Source organism: Podarcis erhardii (genome assembly GCF_964252035.2).
Source record: "Podarcis erhardii genome assembly, chromosome: 17".
In the NCBI taxonomy this organism is placed as follows: domain Eukaryota; kingdom Metazoa; phylum Chordata; class Lepidosauria; order Squamata; family Lacertidae; genus Podarcis; species Podarcis erhardii.
The window spans coordinates 26,227,384-26,242,644 of NC_138515.1; the positions used below are offsets into that span (position 1 = coordinate 26,227,384).

At 40.9% G+C, this 15,261-nt stretch overlaps 1 protein-coding gene across 11 annotated transcripts in view; it reads left to right on the top strand.

The window, feature by feature from the left end:
- NRG1 (neuregulin 1) overlaps positions 1-15,261 on the top strand; it is a 512,253-nt gene that overhangs the window by 378,890 nt on the left and 118,102 nt on the right. For 10 of the 11 annotated variants that reach the window (XM_081845046.1, XM_081845057.1, XM_081845054.1 and 7 more), the window contains 3 exons: positions 753-877; positions 11,239-11,289; positions 13,111-13,161. In XM_081845046.1, the coding sequence (XP_081701172.1) occupies positions 753-877; positions 11,239-11,289; positions 13,111-13,161 (227 nt within the window). The remainder of the gene's footprint in view (positions 1-752; positions 878-11,238; positions 11,290-13,110; positions 13,162-15,261) is intronic. The other variant, XM_081845058.1, reaches the window with a different exon arrangement.

The window sequence follows — 15,261 nt, forward strand, 5'->3', positions numbered from 1 at the left end:
ATGTGCTAACCTTCCTAAAATGCTTGATTTTTATTAGGTGGGTAAAATACCTGCTTTTCTCTTTTTTTCTCTCCCAACTCCAATGGAAATTAATTAACAATGCAAAGAAACTGCTTGTGTTATAGTGCAACCTTCCACAGCCTAGTGCTCCCCAGATGTTTTAGACTACAATTCCCATCAGACCTAGCCACCATGGCCAATGGTCAGGCACAGTTTGACTTGTCATCCAAAACATCTGTAGGTTGGAGGAGGCTGTTGTAATGTATAAGTGGTGTGTCAGGGAACTGCCATCGGCTCAGAGGCGAGAGGGGGAAAGGCAGATGGATTACAGAGAGCCTCCGAAAATCGTGGGAAGCAGCACTTACTCAGCGGAGGAAGGAAGCCATGCTTCTAGTAGGGAGGAGATGCAGGGCTCGGAGGATGCAAGGACACCTTGCCTGAGCAAAGCGGGGAGGAGGGAGGTCTCCCTTTACCCAAGCCTTCCTTGCACAGTAGGCTTCCGCGCAGAGAGGGGAGGCGTCGGCTGGGGGTCAAGAAACTACTCTGCTGGGGAAAGTTTAAGGTCCACCCACTCTCGGATTCTGCTAGTGAGTGAGCAAGACATGGAATAGAGGCATTCTGCATTGTAAAGGTTTTAGCACCAATAATAAAGCTTTTGAAAAGACCAGTGAGGCATCTTGCCTGATCGCTCTCGAGCAACCACCCGATAGCCATAACATGGTGTAATCCTGATTGTTCCTGTTTTCCCTTAGGACGTTCTCAGAACTTCGCATTTCTAGGGCTTCACTGGCTGATGCTGGAGAATATACATGCAAAGCAAGCAACAGGCTTGGGAATGACAGCACGAGAGCTCGGGTAACAATTACAGACACCAATGGTAAGACACCAGTGCTTTTTATTTTATCTGGAAGTGCTTTCAGAAGTAGGCTTCCTTGCAAAACATGGGGGGAAGATCACATGGGAGAATCCTAATTGAGAGAAAAAAACGCTGAAATGTAGGTAGTAAAAAGCACCTAATATAGGTACAAATAAATTCCAAATGGTATGGTATTATTCAAAATATGAGTAATGTAACCGAGTACTGTATGCATTAGTTTCTTTATTAATAACTTGAAGCAACTTGGAACACTGAAAACCTAACTTCAATATGTAATTAGCACTCATGAAAAATACACTGGGTATTTGACCATATCTGTTATATTCTGCAGATAAGTGTGTGCATGTTTCTTAAGTGTGGAATCAGTCTGTCAGGGTTTGCATTTAGAATCTAGGCCATCTTCTCATGCTGTACTTGTCTTCAACCTAGCTGCTAAAATGCCTATCCCCTTTTCTTGGTGTCTCTCTGGTTTCTGGGCAGGTAACAAAATTGACAAATTTATCTCTAAGCATGTGGGTGCTTGGTCAGTTACTGTCCTCATTAGGTGAATTATTGCAATACATGTTATATGAGGGATAAAGGGAATTGTTAAATGCATTACCTTTTCTTGGGGAATGTAATTTAGATTTGTGATTGTGAAGAGCAGAAAATAGGCCAAAAATAGGTCTTTCTGAACTAAGAAACATGTATGTTTAAACCTTTGTTCTGCTTTACTTATCTCAGCAGATACTAAAGGTTCTGTTTACTCCATCAATATGCATAATCTTTATACCAGTACTTCTGGTTATGAGCCTCTTGGCATATATACACAAGTTGCCATATTGTTTCTTTAAGTGGACTAACTCAGACATACTGACAGCAGCAATATGTCTGTATTTAAACAACCAGAACACAATGGAACTTTGGGCTCATTAAGCTTCGTAAAACCTGAAAGAATTTAACTCTTTTGAAATTCTCCTTTTTAAAATGTAGTTTAGAAGGGAAAGCCACATACTAGACTCTTTGGTCATTACTGTAATTCTACATGCTTTTTTAGTGTATAGCTTATGAGTTCATGCTTGATACAAAGCTTACAGTTATGGTCGCAGGTCCATTGAAGTAGCTGAAATTTAATAGGAAGTGGTGCTAATGTGTTCTGTAATTTGCATAAACTAAAGCTCTGGACTAAACATCTGAAATTTTAATATTTTTATTTCATTACTATAGTGGGACCTCGGTTCCGAACACCTCTGTTGCCGTATGTTTAGGTTCTTGAACGCCAAAAACGCAGAAGTAAATGCTTCCATTTTCAAACGTTTTTCGGGACCCAAATGTGTGACACGGCTTCCGCTGAGTGCAAGAAGCTCTTGCAACAAATGGGGAACCGCGCCTTGGTTTTTGAACGTTTCAGAAGCCGAACAGGCTTCCGGAACGGATTTCGTTCGAGAACCAAGATACCGCTGTATTACCTTTCCCAGAATTTGCTTACGCCACCAAATACATTGTTCTCCCATCACTGAAATACTGCACCATTTGCAGGTAGATTACATATTATGCAGGATTATGTTGCTGTCCATTGCATGTATAAGCAGAAAAAAGCCAGACTGACCTAGGGAAGAGCCCTGTGCTACCATCCCAACCTGTTTGAACCCAGCACTGAGCAGACTTTACTCCCTTCCATGCAAAGCAGGTAGCTTTTGTAACTTCATTGCTTACTGGGCTCTGGGAAGGTCTTGTGAGATATCAGGTGGCCTTTCCAGGTGAGTTTTCCACCCCCACCCCCTTTTCAATTTAATCAATTTTTGGCGATCCGCATAAAGTTGCAAATGGCATAAGTGAAATTGGCATAAGATGCGATCTACCTGTATACACATTTTGATTATTAGCAGCAACCCTTCCCCAACCTCCTTCAAATCTTTAAACCAATTCATACATTACCATAAGGAAGAACGAAGCCTGGCGTCATTACCTTGTCTATATTATTGAGTATTGCCAAAGCTGCTAGGCAATCCGGTATGCGGGTGACTTGGGCATCAGTGTGGTAGCATATTAATTGATTCCTCATTTCTTTCCTGTTCAAATTACAATATTTTCAAGGATGAAGGTATTGAGGAGTTTCTCCTGGAGTTCTTGTTCAACTTGCTCACTGTTGCTTTCATTTCTCAAATATTAATAAGGTAGATTCCATGCAGACCATTAATGCAAGCTGTTAAAGTGTTGATCTGTATACGTGTAATCCAGATGAACCATGAAAAGATACCTAAAAATTAATAATGTAACAATATTCATGGTACTTTAGACTGTCACTACATTAATTATTGTGCTGGATTACTGTTGTACAAATATTGGAATGATGGGTTGAGCAGATTTTTATTTTTCTTTGTAAACTTACATAGTTCCCATGCATAAAGGAGTTGTTTGCTCATAAATCTGCACCGTTTCACACTTGGAATAGATTTACCAGTTCCGAGCAATATCCCAGAGAGTCAGGACTAAGCCAGACATGCTAGGCTGAAGTAATGACTCAGATAAATGGACACATGCCTGAGCATAAGGTTATTCCCATACTGTGTTCTAGCCAAAGAAATGGGGAAAGAATTGTAGAATATGTGGGGGATCTCATTCAGAAACCTAAAATGTACATCAAAAAATTCCACCAGAATACACACATCATTTGTTACAGTTGCATTTTTGTAGCAGTGAGGGCCTTGAAGATACTATAGCTAAATAAAATTGGCATAATTACTAAGGAATGCAAACTAACCAAGATGGCAAGTTTTTGATCGTGTAAAGAAAATACTTCGTACAATATATTTTTCCAATAAAAGGTTCTGAATTTCCATAACTGCTTGCTGGTACAACCAAAGCAACCATCTTTCACGTTAATAACAATAACACTTGGCACTTGCTGTTTCAGACTCTTTTGAGGAAACAGGCTAAAATTTGTTTTTGTGTATGAGAGAAAGACTTGGATTTGATAAAATTAAAACTGAGCCAGATTTATCAGTGGACACCCGGAACATGATGGCAAAACAATTACTTGTAGTGGTTATGATTGGATTTATATTATGACAATAGTAAAGAGTAGATTAAAAAGGAACCCTCGCATTGGGTAGGGCTAGGCTATTTAGAGACATGCCCACTGGTCTCTTGCAATTGTGAAGCTTACCATACTGCCCTGCATCCAACATTACATTTGCAGACTCTGTACAGTATATGCTAGGGACATGGGTGGCGCTGTGGTCTAAACCACTGAGCCTCTTGGGCTTGCCGATCAGAAGGTCGGCGGTTCGAATCCCTGTGACAGAGTAAGCTCCCATTGCTCTGTCCCAGCTCCTGCCAACCTAGCAGTTCGAAAGCAAGTAGATAAATAGGTACTGCTGTGGCGGGAAGGTAAACGGCGTTTCCGTGCGCTCTGGTTTCCATTATGGTGTCCCATTGCACCAGAAGCGGTTTAGTCATGCTGGCCACATGACGCGGAAAGCTATCTGTGGACAAACACCAGCTCCCTCGGCCTGAAAGCGAGATGAGCGCCGCAACCCCATAGTTGCCTTTGACTGGACTGAACCATCCAGGGGTCCTTTACCTTTGCCTTTTTTACAGTATATGCTATTATTTTCACTCGACATCTAATTGGAGAACTGGTGAAATTATACACAATTTGAGAGGACTGTTTCAAGACAATAGGTCAGGGGGTGAGCAAGTAGAAGATCAGAATGATAACTGTGTTCACAACAATTGGAAGGTTGGTGTGCACATGGAGAGAATAGTAACGGAGGTCTACAAAGACCCCTGTTGTAGTTGTCAGTTGATTTTGACAATTGCAGACCCCTTGTTGCTCAGCCTTGTTCACTCTGAAAAATCTCTGAATAACTGTGGAACATTCTACTCCCTCTTGAATGGAAACGAGAGTTGTTTCAAGATCGTTCTGTATTGCTCTGTGATTTTGCTTGTCAAAAGTTAACATTCCTGGTTATCCTTTGGGAATGCCTTGTATTGTTTTTCTGAAGGGGGCTATCTCATCTCAAGAAAGTGGTATTAGTCTCCATTAATATCAAAGAAAGTGATGTACAATTCGGTGAGTGCACCGTTGCTGCCCATTAATCTGGTTTGCACAGCACACTTGCTCCAATCCACAGCTTTGCATGAAGGATCCTGCGGCGGGGGGGGGGGACTGTGGTCATTTATTGTTATTATTATTAGTAGTAGTAGTAATAATAATAATAATTTATAGCTCACCCGCCCTGGCCGGGCTCAGGGTGGCTAACACCAAATATATAATACATTAAAAACTCAAAACCAATCTATTAGTTTAAAATACAATTCAAATCACATTGAAAATCAAAATAAAATTAAGTGGGAACCCATGAATCATAGCTGTAGGGGTAAGGAATTGAAAGTTCACCAGGCCCGGCCACTTGTGCTGGTCCCATATGGGCCAGTAGAAAGAGCCAAGGAGGCCACTTACATACAGGGTCCCATAGAAAGAAGGGAGTCAGACTGGGCCCGGACCAAAGACCTGGTGGAACAGCTTCGTCTTGCAGGCCCTGCAGAACTTGTCCCCAATAGTTCTGCTGCCAGTTCTGCTGAGAGTCAGTGTGGTGTAGTGGTTAAGAGCGGTAGTCTCGTAATCTGGGGAACCGGGTTCGCGTCTCCGCTCCTCCACATGCAGCTGCTGGGTGACCTTGGACTAGTCACACTCCTCTGAAGTCTCTCAGCCCCACTCACCTCACAGAGTGTTTGTTGTGGGGGAGGAAGGGAAAGGAGAATGTTAGCCGCTTTGAGACTTCTTAAAGGGAGTGAAAGGCGGGATATCAAATCCAAACTACTCTTCTTCTTCTTCTTCTTCTTCTTTGCCATGTTGAGCTAAGCCACTCTTTGGCATAGCATGTCAAGCAATCTCAGGCTTGTGTTGTGTTCAAACGAGCTGTAAGAAAGGTTTGTCCTAAGGCTGGGTGAGCTAAAACCATTGAGTACAATTTTGGATGACACTCTATGCAAAACTATAACTTACCTCATTGCAGTGCAGCAGAAAAATGGCCAGGAAGGAGCAAAGTGGCTCCAGTCTCCTCTCCCAGAGTCTGCATGCATGAAAAGCCATCTTCTCACACCTACAGAAAAGTATGACTGGAAGCACAGTGAGTGCCTCCTTGTTAGCATCCATCTGTCTCAAAAGTCAGTGGAAAGGTGTGCCATTGGGGGTAAAGTCAAACCATTGGTAAGTTACAGCTCCTACTGACCAATATAGGAAAAGACACTTTTTGTTGTATATGATGATGCCTGACATGGTCTCTTCATTTTTTTCTTTCGCCACCATCTTGTTCTTTAGATTTTAAGGGTTGAGGATCCACATGAACGCAAGCTCTGTTTGGGGTTTCCTTCCTGACAGGGGCATGTGAATGTTCTAGAGGCTGCCTTTTCCATCTATATTTGAAAGATTTTTTTTCCTTAATAAGGCTGCTGTTCATTCTGTTTTTATCACAGGTTATTTCTCCTTTTTTTCTGCTAGCTATTGTGATGCTGGCAGTCTCATCTACCCTTCAGCTTATTGTCCTCCCAGGAATATTATTTCCACTTAGCCAGGTATTTCCTGATAGGGTTGCCTTACTAGCAAGTATTTGGATAGCTCACCTAGGTCACCTTCAAATAAATAATATTTTGAAACCAATTAATAGAATCAGGGGAGGAGGACTAAAGGTCACATACATATTTAGCTTTTTAATGCTAATAGGTTCTCTGTTCTTAAAAACTACAATAAAGAGTGTTATTTTGCCATGTTTCAAAATGCAGCCCTCCTTAGGAGAGAGTAATTGAGGTCAGGAAAGATGTGTGAAGTTCTCCAAGAGGGTGATATAAATAGCAAACACAGAGGCTTAGGTACATTTATGATAATTGCTTTTCACCAACTAATTTGTCACTGTTTTTCTCTACAAAGAGTCTTGATACACCTTTATTGTGTGGGCTTTGTCACACTGTAAGTATCTTACGAAACTCTAATGAAGGGCACTGATAACATCTCTTATAAATTAAGGACAACGTTTTAAGGTATGTGTGCCAAACGTAATAAATTTGAATCTATATTTAGACTTGTATGGAAAGGGCTAGCAGCCTCATACCCAGCATTGCTTGAGAATTCCAAGAAGCCAACAAATCAATGAGTAGTTAAAATTAGTGCAGTTGTATAAAGTTCAGTCCTCCAGTTTGCTTAAAATTGACATCCACTTGTGTCCTAACGTAGGTAAAGGCTTCTTTGCCCTAAGGACCATGATGCAAAGTTTGGTTACCCTGTCTTAAAAGTGTCCAAATGCATGCTGAGCAGCAAAATACATAGTAGTGTTTAGCATCCATGGTGTTGAACCTGGGAGGTAAAGGACACTGTTCCATGCGCCAGAAATAGTTTAGTCATTTTGGCCACTTGACCCGGAAAAGCTGTTTGTGGAAAAACGCTGGCTCCCTTGGCCTGAAAGCGGAGATGGTGTGCCGCAGCCCATAATCAGATTTGATTGGACTTAGCCATCCAAGGGCCCTTTAAAGGTAAAGGTAAAGGTAACCCTGACCATTAGGTCCAGTCACGGACGACTCTGGAGTTGCAGCACTCATCATGCTCTATAGGCCAAAGGAGCCGGCGTTTGTCCGCAGACAGTTTTTCTGGGACATGTGGCCAGCATGACTAAGCCGCTTCTGGCGAACTAGAGCAGCACACGGAAATGCCGTTTACCTTCCTGCTGGAGCGGTACCTATTTATCTACTTGCACTTTGACATGCTTTCGAACTGCTAGGTTGGCAGGAGCAGGGACCGAGCAACGGGAGCTCACCCTGTTGTGGGGATTCAAACTGCCGACCTTCTGATCGGCAAGCCCAAGAGGCTCAGTGGTTTAGACCTTTACCTAAACCTCGGACCTTTTTGCATGCAAAACACAATGCTCTACCACTGAGCTACAGCTTTATCTCTTACCTTGAATAAGATAATTACTGGGTTGGTTACCTACTGTATTGACAGCTTCAAGGGCTTAAAGCTAGAATAATACTTATAGTTCTAGTATGCCACGCCTGCCTATAAAATGAACTGGTCCTTGCCCCTCAGAAAAGTTTGAAATGTGGCTTGTAAATAAGTTTAAATTCTTAACCAGCTGTTAACAGGAAGCTGACCAAAGATCATTCATCCTCCTCTATGGATTAGGGTTTAAAGAAAACAAGAAACAGATTATTTGAGGACTTGAGCAGAGGACTTGTTTGGATTCCAGGAGTCATGCCTGCTGAGTTTCCTGTGGGAGCAAGGAACTACTCTCCATCAGCTAGCCAAATCTATGTGCTAGAACAATCGATTGTATCTAGGGTGGCTGAACTTTTCTGAGGATTTCTTAGGCTACAGATACCATCTTTGATCTGTTTTCTCATTTTCTTCTAAATATATGCTTATTCCTTCTGCTCACCTGTAGAAGGGGAAGACGCATGGGTGAACATTTCTCATTTCCAGGGAATTTTGTGGTGCTTCAATCAAAGATTGAATTATGAATTGGCTCCCTTAGAAGAAATGCTTTGCTGTTGTGAACATAGATGAAGGAAGACAATGGTTCTGTGTATTTCTTGAAGGCTGGCAAATATTTAGAAGGCAATTGTAGCTCTTCCAGAAATCTTGTAGCCATCTGCCTTTGGCAAGCACTGGAGCAAGTACTGCACTCCTTCTAGTAACTTCTTCCTGTTTTCTGTTTATCCCATTCCTGTTTTCTTCTAATGGAGCCAAGAACTAGCTTTCCCTAGAACAGTGATTTTACACCAGCTGTAACATAAATGTGGTAATGATAGAGTTTAGTAGTTACTGTCTCAGGGTCTATGTGACTCGACTTCATATGACTATCAAATTAAATACTTGGTGTATATTATTAGCTCAGTAATATTTAAGTTGGTTCTATAAGCTTGGCCTTTATTTGGCTGAATGATACATTTGTTTCCTGTAAGAAATCTGCTTCCTAAAAAAAAACCCTGGACTTTTTGTTAGGAAAGTGATGGGGAAATGCACTGAAAAATGTGGGATGAACAAATGATTAATTTGAAGACACTACACAAGCAAATCACGAAGAATGCTCATTGTTGCACTTTCCTGAAAATAAATAAGAACAGATGTTCAATAAAGACCGGACACATTCTTCTAACCTCTGCATAAGCATTGTGCAATTAAATCAGGATGAATTTTCAATAAACAGGTAATCTGGAGCCCTCTACAGCATCTCCAAGGATGGAAGAGAGGCTGTATGTTAGTCTTGGAAGCCTTGAACTGTACATTGGAGAGAAGTAATAAAAGTATTTTGTGTGGACACCTAGTGGCTTTGTATGACTGGGAATGAGTACAATTAACAGAGGAACTTCCTTGTATTTTGCATAGCATTCAGTATTTCTAAGAGTCTGGCAGATCTGAAGAATTGGATTGCCATAACTACATCTATCATATTCCATCTGGCATATTCATTCCTTCAAATGTCTGAAATTTCTTCTGCCTGCTTTTACCATTTTAAGCCAGAAAATCCTGATGCATCTTGAAATAAGATTACCCATGTCTTTTCTCATGTTTCATGTTGAACTATAGACACCATATAGCTCATATAGAGAGGTGAGATACACATGCATTATGGCTTTTCATACTACAGGTTGAAAGTTTACAGTTTAATTGAAAGACTTGTCTATTCAGGTATCACTAAGAACAACCCTAGCAATCATCTTGGGAGGTGACTAATAGTTATATATAGTTGCCTTGTCAAAAGGTTCATGTGTTACACAAGAGTTAAGTGTCCAGAATTAACTGAAGTATTTTTGTGTGTGCATGCTCATTGAGATACTACATTAGCTGGAAAAAAATCACTTCTGAAAATAGACACTCAAAACATTTTTTCTTTGGTACCACTTCTGCATGAATAGAATTCTAGGTCTTGGATGGGTGGGGGGGTCATCTAGTCCAACCTCTTGCTCAATGCAGATGCAATGACGGCATCCCTAACAGATGGCTACTTATGGATGGCTATCCACCATGTACTTAAATAGCTTCAGCAAAGGAGAGTCTACATTCTCTTCATGATTACACTGTCAAACAGCTTGTACCATTAGAAAATTTATCCAAATATCAGCTTTCCTGCAATTTCTACCTAGAAGGTCTAGTCCTGCTCCTAGTCTTATCCTCTGGAGCAACAAAGAACAAGTCTGTTGCATCTTCTGTGTGACAGGCCTTCAGATATTTGAAAGCTGTTACCATGTTTCCCCCTCAAATGCCTTTTCTCTCCAGGCTATGCATACCCAACTCTTCCAACTGCTCCTCATAGGCTTCAGGTCATTGGCATCCTTGTCCCCCTCCTCTGGGTGTGCTCCAACTTGTCAGTGCCCTCTTTAAAATTTGGTGCCCAAACCTCAACACAGTACTCCAGATGTGGCTTGACCAACACAGAATAGGGTGAAACTCTTGCTACTTTGTACAGTTCTATTTACACGGCATAAAAGTGCATTAGGGGGTTTTTTTAGTAGTCATATTGCAGTGCTGGCTCAACTTCAGCTTGTGATCATCTAAGATACCTAAATGCTTTTTGCATGATCAGAGGAGAAATGACTGGGAAGAGCTCAGAGAGAAGAAATGCCATGGTGTAGCTGCACCAGTGACACCAGACGCCTTCATCTGCCCCAGCAGCAATAAAACATGTCTTTCCCATACTGGTCTGTAGAGCCAGAGCAGGTGCTGTAATTCTCCAATGGTTTGACTTTACCCTGGATGGTACACTTTCCCATTGTCTCTCGAGATCAATGGATGCCCACAATAAACACTTCTGTGAAACCAGGTCTCCCATATCGTATACTTGTGCCTTGTTCTTCCCCCCTCCCTTTTTTGTACAGGACATTTGCACACATCTGTATCTGTTGAATTTCATATTTTGTGATTCAACTCTGTGTTCCAGATAGAGAACATATCTATCATTTTCCAAGTTCTAATATAATTCCCCATGTTGGAACAGACAGAGGCCAAATAGCAATCGAGTAAAATTAATTCACCAGGACATGGCTTGCCAAACTCTACACAGCCTTCACTTATGTCAACCCTTTTCAGTTTTGCCATTTAGGATATTTAATTGATATGATACTTTTTTCTGATCCATCCACGTATAAGATGTAATTTTCTTAGGGGCAAATGAAGAGTTGCAAGAAACCAAACCTCACTAACTGTCCTAAGAAGAACTAGGTCTTCATTTCTCGCCTGTTTCTCAAAAAAACATTTATATTAGACGTTTTGGGTTATATTAGAATTTGACTTTGCTTTCCCTGCAAGTTTCATCAGGACACAACCTTTTACACATGGCAATGCCCTGGCATGTGTAACTGCTTCTCATTTTTGTTTTGTTTTGCAGAACCCACCAACATGATACCAGTTTTGACAAAAGCATCAAACACATCCTCACGTAAGTCAAGTTGAAATGTTTGCCTCCTTGAAGCAAATTCTACAGGCTCAGCCTTTCTCTACATCTTTACAGCTTACCTTACTGGATCTTTAGCATGTGGGAGAAAAAAGAAATCAATCTGATTTCCTGGCTCTGTATCTGTGACTTTGTTTAATGCAGTAGTGATACCTCAGATGGAGTTTAGTGCCACCATCATCTTTCAATGTGGTCTTGGGTTGCCCATTGCAACAGCCAGTCCCTTACAGTAGGGCTCTAGAGATCACTGTTTATAACTTGGAACCTGCTAGGTGTTCATCCTTTCTTCTTCCTTAATAATGGCATCTTTCTTATTTGGCCCAGTATGTAGATGCATCTAATTTCTTCTGCTGTTGCATGTGCCTTCTTGTAGCATGGCAGTGCTGAATTTTTGTGCTTTTGGAAGTTGTGAAAAAGCAATCTCAGAATAGGTCTTTTGCTCCTATAGTTAATATCGCATATGCTTCCCTTCTAGGAACATGCATACTTTATAAAATATTATATTAGTGGAAGCATTTTAGATCTACCTTCCTTGGGATGGTTCTCAGGGTATTTATAATGGGGGGCACATTCAGGTTTTCTATTAACTTTTCTTTATGATGTCACAAGATTGAGTTCCACCTCCCTGATAAGTACTTAATGTGCGTACTGCATGCAGCTGCTTGTTCTGCTAAATTGTCAATTTCGTAGGACTTCCAGTTTTCTGAGACGCCTCTGTTTAACAGAGCCTGGCGATAGAATGAAATGGGAGCATTTCTGAACTATAGCAAAAGGATTCCTTCGCAACATTAATGTGTATTTTGAAATTGTCTTCAGCCTATTCTTGGCTTATTTTTAATCGGTCCTATGCTCATTTTCCACACAGTTTCAGAAGCCTAAAGAATCCTGATTCCTTTCCTAGTTCTCTTTATTTCAGCTAGTCTTCAGAGTCATTTTTTTATTATTTGTCAGCTGGTCTGTATCAGTTCTTGCGCTTTACATTTTAAACTAATTCAAGTTGAGTTTCTATTCATTCTAAAACTTCCGCACGTTACACTGGCTAATCTGAAGCTTCTTTAAACTTGCCTCTTGCTTTGGCCTTCCCGTCCTAGCATGGATATTTTCAAAACAGCTACATGTTACAGATTCTTTGTTTGTAGAACCATCTAAACATAGCATTTTTTTCTTGTGAAACCGAAAGTCCAATTGTCATGAGCCAGGAAGTGTTTTATTTCTTGCACTTTCTGCCAATTTATGTAATAAAACAAAGTGATTCTTTTCAACCCTTGAATTTCTGGGTGGCCTGTTACAAACAGCTGAAAACATTTCCCAAGCTCTACCTATTTTGTGCCAAGGACTATGGAGCTTGCTTATTTATTTAATGGGTTATTCATAGTGTACCTAAGACATCATCAGATTGCTTTCTCTATTGCTTATATATTGAATTTATATACCAGCTTTCATCCTTGGATCTCAGGGCACTTCACAACATAAAAATACAAAATAAAACAAAAAAATTGCTAAATACAAGAACAAACTGATAACAACTCTTTTGCTTCTATAGTTAATATCGCATATGCTTCCCTTCTAGGAACATGCATGCTTTATAAAATATTATATTAGTGGAAGCAGTTTACACACACAAACACATTTTTGAAGATAGGGAATATCAATCAGCTTTTCAAGATTCTTCCTTTCCAGAGCTGCTTTTCCTTCTTTTTAAGGGGAGAAGTACCGGTATTTGGTTTTTCTGGGAATGCACTGTGCGCTCCAATAAGAAGGCAGAGCATCTCTATTATCTATCATATTGCCTTCTGTGTATTGCAGAACTTATAGACAAGATTCCAGCATCGACTGAAGGAACAAATACATCTTCTTGTAAGTACATACTAACAGCAATCTTACTGAATTCATACAATGTGTTCTTTCAGGGCTGCAGAAGTTTTCCAAAACATAGGCAACAATGAGATTTTCTAGAAATGAGTTTGGACTCCAGGTTTCAGAGGGAGAGAGCAACGGAGACCTAAGCGTGCCATTGAGAAGTGTGCCCTCCTTCTTGGCATGTTTTAGTCTTTTCCCCTGCTTACAGCAGGGATGGGCAGATTTCCATTCTACAAAGATTTGGCAGAAGTGGAATAATAAAATTCTGCTAAAGCTACAAAATAGATTGTGGAAGTTAGAATGGCGGATGTGATGACTGCAGGCAAAAGTTGTGCACTAAGAGTTGTGCACATAACATCTCTGAAAGTGTTGCATACAATGTGGAGCGGTGTTTTTCTGACACAGAATCATAGAGTTTCTAAGGGACCCCGTGGATTAGGTAATACAACTCCCTGCAATGCAGGAATCTTACCTACAGCATCCATAACAGATGGCCATCCAACCTCTACTTAAAAACTCCCGATGAAAGAGAATCCATCACCTTCCAAGGGAGTCCGTTCCACTGTCGAATAGGTCTTACCGTCATAGAATTCTTCATGATGATTAGTTGGAATATCCTTTCTCGTAACTTGAATTCCACTTGACAGCCCTTTAGATATTTGAAGATGGCTATCATATCACCTGTCAGTCCCCCCTGATTCAGTCGGGCTAAACATACTCCTCTTACTCAGGCTAAGCAACTTCTCCAGACTCTTTTATCATCTTGGTTGCCCTCAGCACAACTTGTCAGTATCCTTTTTAAATTGTGGTACCCAGAATTGGACTCAGTACTCCAGGTGTGGTCTGACCAAGGCAGAATGGAGTAGTACTCTTCCCTTGATTAGGACACTACTGTATATGTCTGTTGATGCAGCGCTAACTTTATTTGCTGCTGCATCATGCTGTCTACCAAGACCCCTTGGTCCTTTTCACATGTACTACTGGCAGTCCAGCTGTATTTGTACAGCTGGTGCTTCCTGCCTATGTGTAGAACCTGACATTTGTTCCTACTACTGAAATTCATTTTGTTAGTGTGGGCCCAGTTCTCCAATCTGTTAATGTTACCTTGAATTCTGATTCTGTATTCTGCGGCATTAGCTACACCTCCTGGTATGATGTCATCTGCAAATTTGATAAGCATTCTCTCAATTCCTTAATCCGGGTCATTTTTAAAGACGTTGAACAACAACAGGTCCTGGACAGAACGTTTTTCCAGGATGATGAGGAACCTTTAGTGAGCACTCTTGGGGTTTGGTCGGTCAAGTTAGTGCACAAGGATGCTACATCTCATATTGGAGGAAAGGTTGTGATGCAGCACATTCAGTATAAACACCACCATTTCATTGTAGCAGAAGAGTATAAGTGCCTTATCTCAGATTCCGGTAGTCCTGCCTTATAGGGGCAGGTGGTGTATTGTATTGTATTGTATTGTATTGTATTGTATTGTGGGCATTACATCACTGGATGAGGATATTCTGTTGTGCTTGGGGGTGTCATTTTGGTATGCTCAACTCACATGGAGGGTGTGAGGATAAAAAAGTAGGAAAACCATCCATGGGACCCTGAGCTCCTTGGAGCAAGAGTGAGATTGAAATGTCAGAAATGTGTAATATATTCCACCTGCTGGCATGGATGGTAGTTGTCTGCAAGCAACACTTCAGAGGGCCATCTTTGCCCATTGAGGCTACTCTAGTAGCCCATCGGCATGACAACTTTGAACTGCACTTGACTGATCCAGTGTGATCTTGGGAGCCTGGAGTTCATCTCTGCTTCCCAGCACTAATTACTTAATTATTCCTCTTTTAACGATAGCTCAGACCTAGTGCTCTATATGAGATAGACCATTGGACTGATTCATTATGACAGCTCCCGTGCTCTTTAAAGCCTACCGTGCAAAACTGCAGATGAACTATATATAACTGACCTTAATTCACACTGGTAACTACAGCAGAAGTGAAATATCTAATTTTTCCAAAGCATCTTGACCTTGCTATGAGGAGAATTGAGGGAAATGTGTCTTAAAGTTAGTATTAAGATTCCACTTGCATGGGTCACACA